Source organism: Corvus brachyrhynchos, unplaced genomic scaffold (genome assembly GCF_000691975.1).
Source record: "Corvus brachyrhynchos isolate BGI_N302 unplaced genomic scaffold, ASM69197v1 scaffold167, whole genome shotgun sequence".
In the NCBI taxonomy this organism is placed as follows: domain Eukaryota; kingdom Metazoa; phylum Chordata; class Aves; order Passeriformes; family Corvidae; genus Corvus; species Corvus brachyrhynchos.
Window position 1 is genome coordinate 1,214,219 of NW_008239547.1, and position 20,441 is coordinate 1,234,659.

At 40.8% G+C, this 20,441-nt stretch overlaps 2 protein-coding genes across 5 annotated transcripts in view; one reads left to right on the top strand and one right to left on the bottom strand.

Annotated features, from left to right (window-relative positions):
* The window catches only part of MLLT10 (myeloid/lymphoid or mixed-lineage leukemia; translocated to, 10), a 127,943-nt gene extending 117,439 nt beyond the window's left edge, over positions 1 to 10,504 (top strand). For 2 of the 4 annotated variants that reach the window (XM_017741441.1, XM_017741439.1), the window contains 5 exons: positions 192 to 280; positions 406 to 734; positions 5,670 to 5,772; positions 6,527 to 6,739; positions 8,863 to 10,504. In XM_017741441.1, the coding sequence (XP_017596930.1) occupies positions 192 to 280; positions 406 to 734; positions 5,670 to 5,772; positions 6,527 to 6,739; positions 8,863 to 8,931 (803 nt within the window). In that variant the 3' untranslated portion in view covers positions 8,932 to 10,504. The other 2 variants (XM_008639308.2, XM_017741440.1) reach the window with 2 other exon arrangements.
* A 5,714-nt stretch (positions 10,505 to 16,218) lies between these two features.
* Positions 16,219 to 20,441, bottom strand: part of DNAJC1 (DnaJ heat shock protein family (Hsp40) member C1) — a 71,399-nt gene continuing 67,176 nt past the window's right edge. The window contains exons 10-12 of the mRNA XM_017741409.1: positions 18,509 to 18,557; positions 17,584 to 18,062; positions 16,219 to 16,440 (exon numbers count right to left, since the gene is read on the bottom strand). Coding sequence (XP_017596898.1) covers positions 16,372 to 16,440; positions 17,584 to 18,062; positions 18,509 to 18,557 — 597 coding nt within the window. The 3' untranslated portion in view covers positions 16,219 to 16,371. The remainder of the gene's footprint in view (positions 16,441 to 17,583; positions 18,063 to 18,508; positions 18,558 to 20,441) is intronic.

Sequence of the window (20,441 nt, forward strand, 5' to 3'; positions counted from 1 at the left end):
TGGAGCACATCCATTTGAATCTATTGATTCACCAATTACTTAGTTAATATTTTACTATTCAGCAATGATTTTAAAGTTGACTTTACATTTTCTATGTTTACCTTTGTCATAATTTTGAAATAATTATTCTGAATCTTTTTGCATGTTACAGAAATTTAACCACTGTGTGTTTTTTGAAACAATTACTTTAGCACCTAGCACTGATTCTTTGAACAGCAGTAAAAGCCCTCATCTGGGAAACAGTTTTTTACCGGACAATTCTCTTCCTGTATTAAATCAGGTAATTTTTATTTCTTTCTTCTAAACCTAAACTTGTTACAAGTTAACTCATCCCAGTCCTTGCATTGTGGCGTTAGGTGAAATTTTATGCAGCTGAGGGGGCTTTGTTGTTTGTTTTGACACCAGGAGATAACCTCCAGTGGACAAAGCACCAGCAGTTCATCAGCGCTTTCCACTCCACCACCTGCTGGGCAGAGTCCGGCCCAGCAAGGCTCGGGAGTCCCTGGAGTTCAGCATAGTGGTATGCAGACTGTAACCTCCACCATTCCTGCAGTGCCGGGTGTGGGTGGAATAATTGGAGCACTGCCAGCCAGCCAGCTGGCAATCAATGGAATTGTAGGGGCTTTAAATGGGGTAATTCAGACGCCAGCAACAATATCACAGAACGCTTCTCTCACTCATGCAACCGTGCCACCCAATGCAACGCATCCTCTGCCAACCACACTAAATAACAGGTAAGAGTTCCCTGATTTATGTTTTTCCTCATAGTGCCTGCTGTTCGTCAGGTTAGCTGGGGTTTTTTGTCTTATTCCAAATATACTGTTTCTTCCTTAGCGTGTAATTATCAAAGTAAGTTCTGCTCCTGGTCTGTGAATGAAAGTGAGGAGGCATTTAATGGAAGCACAGGTAGTCAAGTTAAAGAAAAGATGTTTTCTCTAAAGCTTTTGGGAATCCTAGTGGATTCCTGTTTTTTAATCAAGTCACATTCCCAAACAAATGTAATTATGTAAATATGCTTCAGCTCCGTTTTTCAGTTCAGAAAACAATATTCTTTGTCCTGCCAATTGTTCTTCCGGGATTAAAGGAGTGCTGGAAAAGCTACCATTTGTTGCAGTAAGAAGGGGGGAGGGGAAGAAGGGTATATGGTCGTGTAATTCAAGATGTAACAGGCATAACTAACCAGAGTTGTAATACAGTTGCATGGTGTTTTCAGTTGCCTGCACTGACTCCAAACCCAACAAAATTAGTTTTTCAAGTGGTTTCTAAATGCATAGAAAGATTCATTTGTGAGTATTCCTAACAGCCCTTTACCAAAGCAGGGTACCCTCAGTGGCCTTAACTGTTGCTGCTTGAGTTGCAAGGAGAATGGGTAACAAAAGGAGACATCTGGTTTCCAGGAGAAAGAATGGACTTCTTGGTTTGGAAGTATTTTGGGATAGAGCAGATCCAGGGCCAACTCTTTTCTCGCCGCTCCCCTTCCCCACACCCCTTGTCCTGTCCTTCACTTAGGAAGGAGAAATACAGTTCTGTGTAGAAAGAAGTGCCTGTAAATAGGGAGTGGATTACTTGTCTGTAAGTAGAGTTTATTTTTGGAGATTATGGTGGATTATCCATCAAAAAAAGTCATACATGATTGGTATGATGCAAGGGATCCCTAATTTCCTAGCTTCCTTTTCCAGTTTCTTTGCTTGCTGTTGGTTTGGCAGCTCCTGAATATTCATGTACTGTATCATTGTGTGGTATTGCTTCAGTAGGCTCATAAAATCTGATACTTTCAAGTGTATCCTGTTGTTGGCATGAGTCATTATGTTTTTGCTGAGGAGCCTGTATTTTTCATAGTTTATATCATATGTGAACATGAGGTTACATATGTTAAACAAAAGACATTGTGTTAATGAAAAGTTTTCTTCTTTCTTGAGTATCAGCGGTTGGCAAAAAGCACAAAGCTTTTGCGTTACTCTCCCCAAAAGTGTGAGAGAGAGTGAGAAATACTAGACAAGATCAATCATATTAACCAGTTGCATAATGCTTTCCACTTTCAGGTACTGCCAGACTATATCAGTTATGCTGAATACCAGTCATGCCACTGTTTTCTCAAATGATTTTGTTTATACACAGATTATTTGCTTCTGACTCTTTGTATTGCAGAAGTTCTTTTGTTTCTTTTTTAATATCCATCTTAACTACTTCACTGGGTAACCTAGTAGTAGAATGCTCCGATTCATGCAAAATACTGGGGCTAGTATCCTGTTCTTAAACTCTCATTCTAACCTTTAGTAGAGTCTGGAATACTCCCGGTGACTCCCTATTTTCTGCTACAACAACAAGCTTATGCTGTTCAAGTCTGTCAGCACTTCTACTTCTCTGTTGCTATTACGGCATGATCTCTTTCTGCACTGCTCCCTCAATACTACTAATTTAAAATTAATGTTTATATTAAATTTAAAAGTGCACTTCTCACACAATTCTCTGCTTTATTTGAGCTCATCCATATTTCCCAGGCCCTCTTCCTTTTGAGGTGTTTCAGAATGACCCTCATTTTCTCTGGGGTTTTCAGTATTTGTGGTTGTATGTTTGGAAGGGAAAAGTTCAGTAATGTTAGTTAGTGCTAATATGATTCTGGTAATGACACGTGCATTCCTCATTCCTGTTGGTCCCATTACAAATGCTTTAGAGAAAAATAGAAAAAAACATTTTGTTATGGGAACTAAGTTGCAAAGAGGATCTGGGATGATTTTGAAGGGAGGAAAAAATAGATAAAAAAACATTTCCACTGGTTGAAATTATTGGTTCTGGAACTCTATGGGTCACCTGCCAGGCTTGAGTTTGATGCTGCTTCGGTGGCAACTAGTTGTCTGTTTCTTTAATGTTAAATTTCCCAGAGTATCCCTGCTCTTTGAACTGCTCTAGTGGGAAGGTTGAATGGTACCAAGCACAGGCGGGCCCGAAGGTTTGGTGCTGTGGTGACCCTGGTTAGATTGTGTGGTGAGGGTCAAGTTTGGAGGTGGTTTAAATCAGTACTGGCAACATGTTGGAAAGCCACCTGAGAACTCAGCCCTGCTTTCTAACTTCAGGGTATTGTTCTGTAATTTTAAAAGGCTTGCCAGGTGTTCCTGTAAGTTGCTTGTTACAGTAACTTCCCAAGCTTCAGAATCTGTTCCAACAGCTTAATGTGAAAAATAGGCAGTGTTCACCAATGCAGGAAGACTTCTTTATGCATATTGTCCATATTCATATGAACCCTTTAACTGTGGGACACAGGGAGGTGAGAAAAGACTGATTTGCACACTGTTGTTGGAGAGAGTTTCAAGTCGTAGGTAAAAGAACCCACATTCATTCGGCAGAGAAAAATACTTGATCCTTTTCTGGGAAAAAAGATGGCTTAATACAGATTGCCAGCAACTGGGAGATTAAGTGATTTGAGGAAAGAGATAGGATTGTTTCTTTACATTCTCGCAACCAGAGAAGACTATAGGATGGAGAGTTTCAGACTGATCATGTACCTTTTAATGAGAAGCTAAAAAGGATTAAATTTACATTCCAAGCTGATCTGGTTTAGAGAAAGCCCTGTGGTGGAATCCAGTGAACTGTCTCTTCTGGGAAGCTTGGGAGCTGCAGCATTTTGTCCTCTGCAGTTCGGTTTTGTTTCTAGACACTGAGATCTCAGCTGCTGACTGAGGGTATTTTCTTTCAAGTGCCAATGCAGAGCAAGAGAGGCAGGCAGAGCGATTAAAGAGAAGGGAGAACAACAGCAGAAAAAAGAAGTGCAAAGGTAAAACATGATCTGGGAAAAAAGAAAGAATGGGATAAAAGAATGAAAAAAAAACCCCAACAAAAACAGTGGAGAAGATTCATTCCAGTATAGAAGACTACAGAAAAAGTGAGGTCAAAGGAGAAGAAGGAAATAATGGTAATATTAGTCAGAATACTGTAGGAAATAGTGTGAAAGGCTTTACCTAAGTCCAGGTAGATGCATTCTCAGCCTTTCCCTCACCCACCAAACAGATCACCTTGTCACACGAGATCAGGTCAATCAAGTAGGACCTGCCTTTCACAAACCCGGCTGGCTGGGCCCCATGCCCTGGTTTTCCTGCATGTGCCGTGTCGTGGCACTCAAGAGGATCTGCTCCATGACCTTCCCTGGCACCAAGGTCAGACTGACAAGGCCTCATGCCCAGATCCTCCTTCCAGCCCTTCTTCTAGACAGGCATCACATTTGCTGTCTGGTCATCAGCTGGAATCTTGAGATCCCGGTCAGCCAGGGCTGCTGGAAAATGGTTGAAAGTGTCTCTGTGAGCATTTCCATCAGGTCCCTCAGTAGCCTTAGGTGGATTCCATAAACTTTCCATTGACATAGGCTTCCCTTTCCCCTTAGGAAATAATAAGTGCAGCCTGTCAGGTGTGTCCCATAGTGCTGAGACCATGCAACAAAGTATGAGACAAAGTTTGTATGTGGCTTGCCCTGTCCCAGTAGGAGAGAATCATGGGGCTTTGGGTGTTTTCATATTGGCTGGTTACAAGTCAAATTACAGCAGAGTTGGGCTACAGTTTGCTGGCTGCTGTAAAAATGCAAGATAAATGTTATGTCCTGAGGAACCACCTGATGGTAGCCTAATGGTGTGGATTTGTGACTTATTTAAGTGAATAATTCCTTACTACCAATCCCAACAAGCAATCCTGTCATCCTATGCACACCTTCTTACTAGAACTTCTGCATCACACCGTGACCTCATCTACATTAATAGAGAATCTGTCAGTGTGTTTTGTATTGGTTTAAGTTTCAGCTCAGTTCCCACAGGTTGCAGCCCACTGTGCTGCAAGACCCGATACGAGGGGAGGGGACAGAAGTGTACAGCTGAAAGGGAAGTACCTAATTTTTCAACAGCAGGATAAACCTATCATGAAACTACACTTTAATATTTTAATGGGTGTTTTAAACTAGTAAAAGCCAACACTCTACTGAAAGAGTAAATCCAGCTGTCTTCCTGGTCTTCTATTCCCAACACACCCTTGTTCATGCCGTTGGTCTTGCAGTAAACTGGTATAGCTGAAGAAACCCTTTATTTACAGCCTAGATGTCAGCTGGATCTATTCCTTGCCCAATTTCCTAAATATTTGCAGACAATTTTATGTAGGCATGAAAATAGGGACTGGGAGCAAATAGTTGGCAAAAGCAGAGGCAGCTTCATTCCATGGCAGCATCCCTTGGCTCCCTGCAAGGCTGAAGGTGTTTGCGAAATTACAGACAAGGTGTGGGCAATATGAGTGGTTTGAATGACACAGAAGATGGGAATTAGAAGGAAACCAAGGCAAAGTAAATGCTTGGTAACTAAGTGTTAAAGGTTGGGAAGAGCTGTCTTGTAATATAAAATCTGGCCTTTCTGTATAAAGCATTTGAAAAAAGCTTTATAATTGGTAATTATTATCTGAGTTTCAAATAACATGGAGGGAGTAGATGTGTTACAAGCAAGATGTTGCTGTTTCTCAGCATAAATGAGATTTGGGGGTGGTGTCAGGAATCCCAACTGGACAGTCAGACAGTATTTGCAGTATGAAATCAAATGCTAAATAGTGTCTGTCTGTGTAAATCTTTTCTTTAATGGAAAGTTGGAGTAAAAAGTTTCCATACTTCCATATAAACCACAGTATTACCCTGTCAAACCCTACAGTGCCTCGGGACTAGGATTGCTTTCTGACCAACAGAGACAACTGTTGCTTCATCAACAGCACCAGCAATTCCAGCAATTACTAAGTACCCAGCAACTCACATCAGTAAGTTTTTCAGTTAATTATGATTTATTCCTCTGTTGTATTCTAAGGCATGGATAAACTCCTCAGCTTAATATAAATAATAGTAATGCATTTAACTTGACATTAAAGGCTTTGATAATATTTTAGTCTTTCAGTTGCTTCAGTCTTTTTTGGATGATAGTCATGTAAAATGGTAGGATATTACTGGGGTGCGTGTATGGCTACAAGAATCATTCCCTAGTGCTTTCAGTTCCATTTTGTCCTGTGTGGATGTGGAGGCTTGTCTCTCTCAGCATCAGCTGTGGGCAGCAGAGTTTGGGACCATGTGTGGATTCTAACAGTATTTTGAGCTATCTCTGATTCCACTAGAACACTAGCAAAAGATTTTTGGATATCATCTCATGAGCTGTCTTTGCTCTGCTTGCAGTATTCATATAGGCCATTAGGTAACTGGTTTAACTATTTGTATTGTTAATTGTGTTGGTTTAATACATGGTCGTCTCAGGTATGTTTGTTTTGGCAGAGGCCTGTTTAAGCCATCAGGCTTAGCTGAATTTCTGCTGAGCTACTGATTTCAGGAAGTCTGACAGGAACTTTCTTTCCTTTCCCACAGTCTCATGGAACTTCATTAGTGTAACCTAAATTAGCTGGGATTAGTGTAAGGGTTGCACTGACTGAAGAGCTGGATAAACAGGAACCCAGGGAGGAGCTATTTTTCAGCAACTAATTATTGATCTTTTTTTTCTTCCTCCTCCCTCTCCTCATATTACTCAAGGAACAACATCAGGCCCTTTTGTATCAATTAGTACAGCAACAACATCACCATCACCAACACCATCAATCTGAAGTACAGCAATTGCAGATTACTGGAGGAGCACAGATACCCATAAACAACTTACTTTCAGGCACACAGGCCTCACCACTTAATGCAGCTGCTACCAACCCATTCCTTACAATTCATGGAGATAATGCAGCTCAGAAGGTGACAGTAAGTATACTTCTCACCTCACTTTCAATGCACTACCTCCAGGAGGTAACTAAAAGATAAGCAGGTAATGTACCTGTATTCACAAATCAAAGATGGTGGATTTTTTGTCTTTCTTTTTTTATTTTTCTTGAGCCTTGGGTTGCACTTAAATGAGGCTTAGAACTCTGCGAATTGGTAGTCACACCAAAATGTCTGCTGCACACTCCTGCTTCCCTGGATCAGGACACCAGTCCAGTGTGACCCTTGCATTCCTCTTGTAATTACAACTGCAGCCCTAGTCCTCCTCACCCTGCTTCTTCCCCAGCACTGTGTCCACTCTTTGTGGGTCATTCCTTTTACCACCTTACTGGCGAGTTTGCCTTGGTCAGGCCTCAGGCCCTGTGGTGCTGTGGGGATCAGTTGATGACTTGAGAGGTGAGGATCCCATTGCTGGGAAGGTGGAACCTGTGTTAGGAGAATGGACTTTGTGCCTCTTGGTTCTGGCCTGGGAAAAGGAGGCTGCACATTGGGAGGCTGAGCGGCTCTTCTGCTTTGTAGAGTAATAAAACCTTTCCTAGACAGATAAAGAAACAAGACACATTTTTCTGGCAAAGATGTTCCATTATATTTAGTATTTGCCCATAATCTCCGTCCCCAAGACAGAGGAATTTTCTTCAACAAGTCAAAGAATAGGCTTCATTCTCTAAGGGTCATACAATTAAGATGAGAGGATAAAGGAAGGAGCATATGAAACTTGGAAAAACAGAGGATGAATAGAGCAGGAAGACATAAAGTTTCATCATTCCTTGGAGAAGACAGCAAGTGGTAGTGGTAGAGAAGAAAGGGAAGCTTGTCTGCAAGAGCAGGTGGGGAGAGTTTGGGCTAGTTATGAGTCCCCTCTCTGTTCCCCAATCCCAAATCCTTGTGCTACTTGAGGAGCACTGTGGTGGAGGACTCGGGCTGGGCTTCAGTGGTACTTCCAGGAAGTAGGTGAGATAAAAACCACATAAATGATGAATTTTCAAGACAGTTTTTCCTGGAAACAGCTCCCTTCCATTCAAAATTACGAGCACTTAGTTTTGTTCATCTTTGTGCAGGGTCACTGTCACCTTGGGGTTTGGGCAGTTGTGACGTTGCGGCTGCGAACGGTCGCTGCAGTCGGATCCTGTTCTCTGGGTCACTGTCACAGCAAACGTGTTGGCACAGGAGTTGGCTCCAGGACTTGCCTTCATTCAGAAATGTTCACAGTTTGTTCTCATATGTTTAAAACTTATCTCCCCTCATTTTCCAAACACTAGTATTGAATGGAATTGAGACCCTATATTTGGTGTACATCCAAGCAAAATATTCTATGTGATCTTACTTTGATTTTTTTAAATGGCCATTACTAGGTCTGTACAGTGCAGTGTATTTTTACAAGTATGCCATTACAGTTTTTATGTTAACAGTTAGCTGTAGATAATTTCAAGAAAGAACATCTTTCAAACAAAGCCCTTACAAAAATTTCTTTTGAAATTTATTTTTTTTTAAAGACTAGAATTGAGACAGGTTGCATAGATTGTTGAACTGTTTTTAACAAATTCTCTATTTGCCAGAGTTCAACTGTTTTAATCTCATTTGCAGTTGAAACAGGTTTTCAGGCATTTCTGAATGCTCAGTGAATGAGATGAGATTTTTGCTCAGTCCTGTTCAATACTTGCAGGAAATGTCTTTGTAGCAATATATGAAAGAAAGAATTGTGATGGGGCAAGTTGGAAATGGTATTTGTTGTGATGGGGAACTGTAGATTTCAGCCCTCTCCAGTAGGCAGATGTAGCAGAGGTTACCTGGTGTTTCTCTTGACCATCTTGCAGTTCTAGAGAGACCCACAGCCAGGAACAGCCACTCTTGTTGGAACGACAGTAGAAGCAGAGTTGGTGTTTTCTAATGCTGGCTGTCATGACCTTAGCATTAGTTGCTTCAATACAGGACTACTCCTTTAATTATTCTTTCCTTTCCCACTTTTTATTCTACAGTACATGGTTATTTTTTACAGTGCAGAAGTTACTATTTATATGGCTGTGGTGAATGTACCTCAACTGCTTTGTCATATTTATGAATTGAATTTTACTTAGCTCTGTATGTTATAATCTGATTTTTAGAAGTATTTTCTCTTACACAGAGGCTCAATGATAAAACTGGACCAGTTGCATCAGAGAAGAGTTGACATTTGAATGACACTTGAGCCCTGCACGTCCTGCTGTTATAGCACTTCATGTGGCTGCAAACCGCGGGTTCCCTTTCTGCAGATTGAAAAAGAGCAACAAGGAACTCTTACTGCACAGCAAGAGGTTAATAATTTTCATAAGGATATTTTTGGTAGGCTTTCATTTGCTTTCTTGTTGCACTAAAATGGATGTACTTTTTAATGTCTCAGACTGTGAAGTAGATGAAACTCTGCAAATCATAATTATTTTGTCAATATGATGGTACTAGGTACAAATTCAACCACGGAAGAACACACACTTGACTCTTCAGTCCCAATCTCATGGATTTAAAGGCTGTAAACTGTCTGCAGTGATGCATTGCTTTGGTTTCAGAGCAGTAGTTTTACCAGCCCAACCCCAGCCCGTCTGATCTGCTGCTGCAGTTTTAATAGATCCTTTTAGACTGACATTCTAATGGCGGCTGGGACTTGCTGTTCATCGTTTCTTTTTTTACACACCTGTTTTGAAACCTGACTCATAAGGGAATTTACTTCTGAACTTTTTATTCCTTTAAATTTCTATTGTTGTATAGTTGGGAGTTTTTCTTGAGTAAGAATTATGGTATGGAATCCAAAGTTTATTAATTTTGGTGTAGGTTTTAGAGTTCTGAGGTTTTTAAAGGAACCTGTTTGGTTCCAGCGACAAAGTTTTCTTACCAGATGAGAAGGCCACACTGGAAGAAGTTTGTGTAGTGTTTGGCCTAAACCAAGTGCCTGTTGCTACCTCCATTTCGTTGAAATGGCTGCAAACAGCTGATCATGCACTAGATGTGTCCTTGTTAGCAGCGGGAATATTCTGTCTTGCACCAGCAGCCTTGTTCTGCCTTTCCTAGAGATGTTTATACCACTGTAGAGAGCTCAGGCAGATTGTTACCTGGGTCACTTTTCACTAATAAATTACCAAAAAAGTGAGTTACCATTTCCCACTAAAATTTCCCAGTGGTTGAAACGGGTGAACTTGTGTTACAACACTTCCGGCAGTTGCTGATCTCGTGGCGAGTCTATGCAGGGTGGTGAAGGACAGTTTAAATGGGGGTAATGACCACTAATCAAGAGTGAGGTGGGAATTATTAGCGGAAAAGACCCAGCTGTAATTAGACCTCCACTGTGTACTTATTTGGAAGAACATGTTAATTCTGCAATATGTTTCTTAGTTAAACATTGCACAGTTCTTACCTCATTTCTGTAAATAAAGTTTTGTGAATCTGTTTTGTATTGTGAAGAATTCATAAGAAAACATTGATATTTTGATTTGTAATATTTCTAATTAGTAGATTTAATTGAAAAAGTAAAAATAATTTATTTTTATATGTTCTGGGGAATTTTTTAAAAATGTCACAAATCACTTTTGTAGATACTTTACAAAAGTAAACCAGTGGTTTATTTTACTTACTCGCCCCACTGGTGGATATTCTGTAACAATTTGTACAAAAGGTAAGATGGAAATGTGCTGTTATTTTGACTAGATGTAAAATTCCAAGTGTATGAAAAGATATGTACAAAGCTTTTGTTAATAAACTTTAATAATGTTTATCATTGTATATGGCTTGTGTGAATGTGAGTCTTGTAGAGGAATGGAATATTTTTATTAACATCACACGACAGGAAGGATTTGATTTGCACATGGCTACTAAATTTGATTACAAGAAGTTTCAAAAAATACTTTTCATGTAAATTTTTCCTTTCAGGAGACACTGATGTAGCTGAAAAACTGTCCAGGAATATTTCCACTTACTGGACAGAAATGCCCATTGCAGCCCTGGGTCTGGTGCCAGTTTTTTGCTTTCACCCTTCAGAGAGGAATGACTGGAATCACAGGAGCAGTGGCTGTTGTCCAACGGCTCCAGTTTGTTCCGATGGAACTTGGCAGGAGCTTGGTGGGGAGGGGATGGTTTCTTATCTGCACCTGCCTGGGTGAGGGGAGTGAGGTTGTTGCTGTAACCTTTGCACTGTACTTTCTGTAAAACCAGCACAGTGGTTTTTTCCATGAATTTTGCTTATTGTCCATGGGAAGATTGATAAATAGCTAAATACTGGTTTTTTATTTCCCAGGAAGCAAAGAGAACTTGACCCTTCCTGTACAGTCACTTGAAGATAAAATGTGAGGCTTGTGCTAGTCAGGGGTTGACAGACAAGAGATGCATTTATGGCTTCCTCACAATTTTTAGCTCCTCTCTAGTCAGGGGCAGTCTGAGGCTCAGAGCAGCTTCTGGGACAAGGAGCAGGAAGATGGTGTTGCTGTGGGCTGTGCCATTTGAATGTTGTTCCATCTGCTCAAGGCCCAAGTACTTAATGTTTTTGTTTTATTTTCCAGTGGGGAAAACTGGAATCCTGAAAGAAGACTGGTAAATGAACAAGCTGTAGGGGAATGTGAAACATCACCTGGCACAGCAAAGGGGCATCAGTTGCTCCCACCCTCCCCAGGACTAGAAAAACCTCCTGACATTTTGAGGGTGGTTGATGAGTGTTTTATTCTTTGAGGAAGAGATCCAGGAGACTTCAGCATTTCTACTGATTAAATGTGTACAAGGTCCAGAGCTCAGGAGCTGTCAGTGCTTGAGCACTGGCTGTTGATCAGTGCTGAGAAGGGAGACTACAAATCACGGAAGGCCGGGCCCCAAAGTTACACTTGGTACTGCCAGAGCTGGAGGTAGGGGAAGAAAAGCCCAATCTACACCTGCCCCCGGCACAAGGTCTCCAGGGAATCCTGAGTGCCACTGCTCCTGGAGCCATGGACTGCTGCTTTATTTGTGGACCTAAGCCAAAGCTAAAACCACTCAGGCAATATAAGTCAATAAGTGAAAGTGCTAAGTCCTGCCTTTCCTTGTGTATTTCTTTTATTAGGAAGGGACTGCCTATACTCTGGTACCTGTCTCCTGCTAAGAGAAGTGTGAAAGGGACAAAGTTAGAAATACTCAGAATTGTCAAGAGATTGGTGCCAGAAGCCCAAGACTGCAAGGGGTGGTTTACAGTACCACAGTCCTGGTGGACCAACAAGAAGCAGCAAGGAAATAATGAAAAGGACAGTTCTGACATCCAAACAAAAATTCAGTTCACCAGCCCTTTAAAGAAAGAGACCACATCAAAGCCAAGTTCACATGAGGGCCAGATGCAGTCAAAACCAATCTTGTTTCAATGACTTTGCAGGTCCTGACATCAAAGATGATGGTCTGTGGCTGATTTGGCGCCAGTCCAGTAAAGCCCACAGGGCTGTCCCTGTGGAATGCCTTGGATGCCAAAGCAGCCCAAGCCCCTCTGCAGGTCCCTGGCAGCCAAGTTGCTGAGCTCTCCTTCTGTGTTGGGAACTGCTCTGGGCTCAGTGTCACAAAAGCAGCACAGACTAAAGGTGCAGCATTCAGATTTTTCATCAAAACCCCACTTCACTGAATGACAACAAACCTTACGGCTTAGAGAAGCCAACTAATTCTGGACAGCCTACATCATCTGAAATCCTGCTTTTATCAACTTTATCCATTCAAGCTGTGTTAGCAGGAGCAACTCTTTCAGCAGTAGCACTGTGTGACATTTAATGACCAGTTTTCTGATGCCTGTTTTTCATAAGCTGCACTAAAATCTTACTGTTGGGTCCACCTAAAGGAGAACTCTTCAGTGTTTCTGTTGTTTTCAGGCCCTGTCATCTCATAAAGAGGTCACATTGCAAAATTGTTCCTGAAACATCTTTTTTTTTTTTTTTTAATTAATTCAAGCACTGAGAACTATAAGGTTGAGAGTAATGCAGTCCAAACATCTACATTTACAAAAGGACACTGCAGACCAGCATCTGGTCTTTCCTCTAGAACTAAACAGTCTAAATGTGAGCACTGTTAACCTTCACGGCATCTCAGCCATATTCTACTGCCTCACTTGTGTATGGTTGCCAGGATCCTTCAGCTTGGCACTGGGACTGGATCCTCAGCAGTAAGGGAAGATTGCCCTCCCTGTCTCATCTGCTCCAAACTCTCCTTTCCACAGTGTTCTGCCCATCCCATCAGCAGAGACGAGCAAAGACCCTCAAAGTAGGCTCAGATCTGACATATTTAAGTGCAAGTCAGAGTATAGAACCTACAGCACAGACCCTCTAGGACTAACACAAAGTTATGGTGCAAAAGCACTGTTGAGCTACAGCTCAAAACTGCCCAGGAAAGAAAATATATTTTGCTAGCAGGCAAATTATTAATCTTACTTAAAGGAAATGTTCGTTCTGTGCTACAACAAAAGTTGGAAGAAGTTGCTTAAATCCCAAGCCTTGAGTGACCTTGGTTTTCATGGACAGAGTTTTAGAAAAACAAGCTCTGGTGTTGGGTAACAGACCCATGAGAAAACAAAGCCTGGGTACAGTCTTCCACTTCTCCAGTGAGCATCATGTGTGACCTCAGTCACCACAGACTAAAGGCACTGCTAATAGGGCTGTGTCATCTCCACAACACACCTGGCAACCCCAGGAAAGGGCCCTGAGAGGCTCTGAAAGTCTCACTCTTACCAGGCCTCCTTCCTCCCCACTGCCAAGCACTAAAGCTAAACCTAAGGCTGTGCCAATTCCTTTGGCCCTTGATGAACTGAAGTATGACCGGATGTGCTCTGGACGAAGCCTTCACTACCTTGCTCCGTGAGGGATGGCTCCTGGATGGGGATCTGAGCATCTGGGTGCAGAGATCAGATCCACTGGTGCAGGGCACTGACTCACATTCCCCATCCAAGTTCCAAATGACCCACCAGTGCACTGGAAAACCTTCCCAGTTCTTGATGCTGAGACAGTTGGGCCTGTCACCAATTCCCAGTGCAGTGCCACTGTGCAAGAGGCCAGTGCATTTCTCTTGCACAGCCAGCTTGCCTCTGCTTTTGGGAAGGTTCAGTCTTTAAGCAGGAAGGATGCAATCCATGAATTCTCTTCCATCCATGCATAAGCAGCACATCCAGCACTCAGGTGTTCAACCTGACAAGTGTGACAGAAGGGCACATACAACTTTTGCCCATCCTTAAACATCTTCCTTCAGGTAAACTGGATTTGTCAGGAGCATTGTTTCAAGTTTCTCAGTGTGAATGGTGTTACACACAAACAAAAACTCTTACCAGTCAGCAGTGCTTGTCCTTCTTCCTTTGACCCCCATGCAGAAGGGCTGTGGTGGAGTGGGAGGTGTTGGGAGGCACTGTGTGACTACTGATTGTCACACACTGGTGGGGCTGTGGCCAGTCTTGAGCAGGTACTCACGTTAAGTTTAGATCTCCAGCAATAAAGGTGTCAAGAGTCCTCCCAAGTCCTTGTTATATATATATATATATATATATACATATATATACTGGATTTTTTTGCCCTGACACCTAACTAAGCTATTTCTCATGCCAAACTGAGCCCATTGTTACTCTTCACAGCCACAGCAGACTTGAAACATTTCCATATGGATCACATCAGGGAAACGGAGATCACGCAACTGCAAAGGTCCCTTATACAGACCTCGAAGACTTTTCCCTCTCTCTAGTCTAGAGCAAATACCAACAATTCCTTCCTTGCAAATCAGGCATTGCAAACACAGGATCATTCTCTCTGCCTCTTCTGGATGCTCTACATCTCGAAGTGTGATACACTGAACCAGGCACACCATCCCAGGTAAAGTCTTGTAAGTCCAGACTGGAAAGGAAAGATGGCTCTCTTCTCACAGGCTAAACTCTCCCAGTACCTGCTTCCTTGTTTTGAAACTGCAGAAATATTCCCATTACCAGTCTATTTTGTTCATGAACAGTACATCTCCATTTGCTGATGTTCTTCTACCCCAGCTCCACCCATTAATTTTCACCTATTCCCTTCACCATTTTAGCAGCTTTTCTTTGCAGCCATTTCAATTACCTTGCTTTATAGCTAGTCATCTCTCATTGAGTGTTCTGGATGACTAAAAGCTTTTGAAAGTTAAGATTTCCTGATACCTCTTGAAAATACCTCACTTGATCTCACCAAGATTCTCCCTTCATAGTAGCACAGAATTCCTGTTCCATCCATTAGCACCCACACCACAGTACAGCTTCTAAATATGTTTCATTTCCAATGCAGTTAAGCTGTGAAGTTCTCTGTGAAAAAAATTTAGATGCATTATTTTGTATCTGGATATGTTTCTATAGTATCATTATTTCTACCATGATTTTTTTTTTATATGAGATAAAAAAACCCCAACAAAGCTCCAATTGGTAGAGGAACACATATGGAAGACCGTTATATTCCCTAAATACTTGGCCCTTAAAGTTTTATGGGAATGGGATGAAATGTTGTGAAATGCTGACCTGACAGAAGGAGCACAATTGGTAGTTACTGGGAAAATCAGCAGTGGAAATGGCAGGAAGTTAAAGGAGATTTTCAGCCACCAAGTTTCAATTTTGAGTTCAGATACGTGATCCTCTGAGTTTTCATTTTGATTTTGAATTAAAGCTCAAAAGATTTTTAGAATCCTGGTATAAATCACAATTTGAATGCTAAAAAATGCTTTTAAAAAGTCCTTAATGTTTCTTGTAAAAGACTGTGATCACTGCTCTGATTTATTGCTGTAACTTACAGCCCATTAAGTACCCTTTATTCCAGCATTTTAAGTTTTTCATAGTTCTGGAAAAGTTATACAAAACAAAATTACAAGGAGGGAATAATATAACCCTTATTACCTATTCTTCAAATTGAATCCAGGGTATACAACCACCCCTCAAATATGAGAGCTCTTAGCCCAAGAATGTTAGCCATTCTGTACTTAAAAATGGTCCTGAAGTATCTTGTATCTCTTAATTTCAAATTTAAAAATTAAAGCCTTTAGTGTTTTTACCCATTTCAACTTCACTGAATTAACAATGCTATCAAATATCACTGTGTATAACTGCAGGGTTGGCAGAAGAAGGTATTATATTGCAGGTGCATATAAATATATGTGGAAATTAATACTAGAAATACTACTTATTTCAAAATATGACTAGGTATTTATAAGAATAAGGTGTTTATAAGCATATGGTCTTGGATTTAGAGGTGCAAGAAAGAAAAATATATTTTGAGTGCAGAGTTTCATTACTCTCGTGCTTGCTTAACAATTTCAGGTCAATTCTCTCTTTCAAAACAAATCTAAGTTACTTGTACACTGTATATCCATTGGCTGCAAACCTACCAGATTCAGTATGTGATTATCAGAGGGGGTTTTCCTGAAGGTCTGCTCACTTTTAGACATTATTATCACACATCTGCATAAGCTGCTCTTCAATACAAACACACCTTCATTCTTCAACACACAAACCAGGTGAGATAGTATAAGATTTATTAATATTTTCTTTTGCTAAGGCACATGATGTATAGAAATACTGAGGTACAAAAATGCAGTTTCCTGCCCGTGAGATTTAAAACCCCATTTTGACAAAGATGAGCTACATCTCTTCTTGCTCACAACATTCAGCTTTTAGCCATTTTTTTCTTTTGTACCAGTTCAACAAGCAACTTGTATCTTGCTATACACTCCTCCTGAAAGGAAACACAAAAGTGTTATTCAAAGGTTGAAATTTTAGTATTGCTTTAACTCTATACGTGCTATCTTATTCTAGAAGAAGAGTTGGGTTCTGGGGGTTGTGTAGGGGTTTTTTTTGAGTGGGTTTTTTTTTGTTTGTTTGGGTTTTTTCTTGGTTGGTTGGTTGGTTCTTCTCGCTTTAAAGTTGCACACTAAATTTGAGAAGGGGAATCTACATCTAGGGAAGAGGGGATTAGAAAAATGAACTTGCAATTTACATTTCTTAGTGGCTTATTTATCTCTTCGAAGAGTACACAAACCCAAGAAACAGTTGCCCAGTACTTCTTGACAATGACTGCAAGAGCAATTATTGAACAGCTGTATTGCAGTATCTATTTAAAACAGTTACTCTGGTGTGAGCCCCACTGCAGGCAGGTTAAGCCAAGCCTTCAAGGTCACTGATGCAGCACCTGCTGACACCAGAGACTGCAGAACAGCTTCAGAGCTAGAGAAACACCCAAATCCTTCCCTACTGCACTTCCTGCCCCCTCACACTGTGTGTGGCACAAATACTACAGGGCTTTTCTGCAGCTACAGTGGCTGAAGCAAGCAAACTAAGCTATCACAACTTTTAAGAGATCTAGCACAGACCATCTATATCAATGACAATGAATGCCGTTTTAAAAAGATTATACTTACAAAAAGAACATTAGATAGATTATTGAGCATTTAACACTTGCAGATGGATTACTTATTTTGTCTGTTCATTGAGATGGGTTGAGAAAGGTATTGTGAAAGTGTAAGTAAAGCAGCTCACCAACATTTGGTTACTAACTTTGAATCAAAATTTGTTTTAAAATCTAATTTGTCCTGCAATTGAAGATCTGAAAGGCAGAGGAGAGGTAGGTATTTTAAATGAAACAGGAGTTATTTCAACATTTTCTGTATTAGGTCAAACAAACTGAAATGAATGAAAAGGTGTTTTAAATAAAACAACAAACATGACAGTAATGCTCTTTAGGTCACCTGAGTCTAGACTGAGAGGCCAAGTAAAGGCCTCACCTTTCTGCCTGGACCCTCATTCTTAAGGTAATCACAGATCAGTAGCAAGTATGTTTCCCCTCAAATTTATACTATAGTTCAGTCAAAACAAGTCGTACCTTGCTTTTTCCAGGAACACATTTTGCTATTTTATCCCAGCGATCCGATGTTCCCTTTGGATGCTGCTGCAAGGCCATTTCAAGAAGTTTCTGTTGATTTTGAGTCCACAGTCCTTCTGGTGCACGGCTTTTCTCCCTTCTTCTGCTCTCATCATCACTCTCTTCCTCTTGCTCAGTGTTATCAAAATCTTTCTGACGTCTCCCTCTGCCCTTCTCTTCTGGTGCCTCTTTTGTTGCTAGCAGAGCCATTTCAGGTGCTTTGACAATTTTTCGTCTGCGGTGTCTAGTTTCACTTGCACTGGTCTCCTTTGGATCTGTTTGGACATCCATCTGCTCTGGTGTAAGATTGTAGTTCCCCTCCTCCTCCACTTCCTCCTCCCTTTCTCTCTGGGTGATTATGTGATCCGGCAGATTCATGTTGACTTTGAAATTTTTAGAATTGTGGGCCAGCGTTTTAAGCTCAGAGAGCCTAATGATACCTGTTAGAAGCACTGCTGTTACACTTCTGAAAAAGTAAAACACCCCACAAGCAAGCAGGGAACTGCCCACAAATTAAAGGTTCTGGGAACAGCTGAGTGGACAAAAAGCTCTTCTGGACTGACTGCTTAAGAAATAAAAAATTGAGAAATCAAGCTATTCACGGTGTTGAACTTTGCCAATTAGGAGCTTATCTGATCTATGGGAAGTGCTGCTAAATTCCCACACTCATATAAACGAGGAGAGTAGCCTGAACACATGAACAAACCCCACAATAAATGGAATAAGAAATCCTGGGAAGATGTAGCTCAAGGGAAATGTTCCCTCAGAACACCCCGCAGTTCTTCTCTTTTCTCAAAGTAAGTCAAGGTTGCAAAAATCTCTCTGCAGAGCAGACTCTGAAAGGCACAGCTATCACCCAAACCCAGTGATTTTCATAAGCACACACCTGGTATATATGTAACAGAATCCTTCACCTGTTTGGCTTTCAGAGTAACCTGCATGAAAACAACAAATATAAAGGACTATTAAAAAATGATATCATTGGGGCTATTGAAGAATTCATGATTAGCTTACCACGAAACACCTACATTGAAGACACATTAAATATGGTGAGGCTGTTGTTCTTTGGCTGCCTTTGCTCACATATGGAGCCCAAACTAGCTTAAAGTAACCTTCTAGATTTTGTTCTTTCTAAACGATTCCTGGCTTATTAAAATAATTTAAGTGATGCTACATATTTCTATTACTATCACCATAATACACCACAGTTGATACTCAAATTTTATTTTCTTTCCTTGTTAAACCCTAATTTTCCGACCTAAAAATAGAAGCAAATGAGTTGTCTTCTATATGTTAGTTTCTCAATACTGAACAAAAGAACAAAATAACCCACATAGGTCCAGATGATGAAGCACATGAGTGGACAGGCATTCGGTCCCCAAATGAAATGTAACAGTTTGACTGCCAAACATCAGCAAAGACACCTCCTAAGTCCTGGTACTGCAGCAAAAAAAGTTATTACTGATAGTCCAAAGGATAGAGAGCTGCTTGATTCAACTGCTCCATGTATACTGAAATCTCTGTCCTGGGAGAAAAGTAACACTATATTTAGCATTTTTGGGTTTTTTTAAAGTACAAAGTGATTGTTTCAAAATTTGTTCTGTTTGTAAGCAAACAAGCAGGCTTTCTCCCCACCCAGAAAAAGGGGCTTCCTCATCCCAAATTTCTAGACCTCACTACAGATAACAAGACAGGCTTCACTTAAAATTAAGATTCTTTAATTACTTAGCATCTTTGTTATATAAAATGACCACAGAATTATAGAATGGCTTGGCTTGAAAGGGACTTTAAGGATCATCTGGTTCCAACCCTCCTGGCATGGACACACCTTCCACTGGACCAACCAGTGGAACACTTCCAGAGATCAGGCATCCATGATTTCTCTGGGCAATCTTCTCAGTGCCCTTCCACCCTCACAGTAAAAAATTTCTTCCTAATATCTCATTTAAACCTACTTACTGTCAGTTTAAAGCCATTGCCTCTTATCCTATCACTACAGGCACTTGTAGAAAGTCCCCCTCCAGCTCTCTTCTAGTTCCTTTTAGGTAGTGGCCTACAGTCCCAAATGCAGGTACCACAAAAAAGGCATCTTAAAATGTAGTATTCAAAGAATTATACAATCTTTTTAATTACTGAAAATGTTTCATGAATACTAAATATCAATTTCTTTTTTTCTTTTTGAATGTGAGAACTTTGTAAAAAAGCTAGAAATTGAAATCAAGTAGTCTGAACCACCCAAATCAAACTTAAAATGTGAACAGGCAACACACTGAATCAAACTTGATTCAGTTTGTTGGAATGGATTCCCTGTTTGTTGGATGGATTCCCTGTGTTCCCTGCTCTCTGAACCTGGGACCTCAGATGTTAATATTCATTTAGTGAAAGGTGTGTGGTAGTATGCTGCCCAGAGCAAAAATAAAAAATACATCCCTTACTAAGTCAGGAATTCCTCTGTGTGAGATTTACCCACAACAGGAGCCATTTAGGCCTCCTGAGGCACAGCACAGACTTCTGCTGTTTTAGCTGCTTAATGTTAACAATAACAATTATTCCCTACTCAGAGCAGCACTAGAGAGCAAACCTGCCAGAGGGTTGTAAAGCCACTTGCTGTGAGAAGAATTAAATATTAAGATTCAGGATTTTTGTTCTATGACAAGATTCATAAGTGAGTACCTCAACAGTTAAAATACCTTGGTACCACCTGCTTCTAGTCTGGTCTGTTTGGTTCCTCCCACCCACCTTTCTGCCCATGAAATTGCAGCAGTTTGCTGTAAAAATAGGCTGGTGCTGGATCTCCTTAAGGAAATGACAGCAAGACT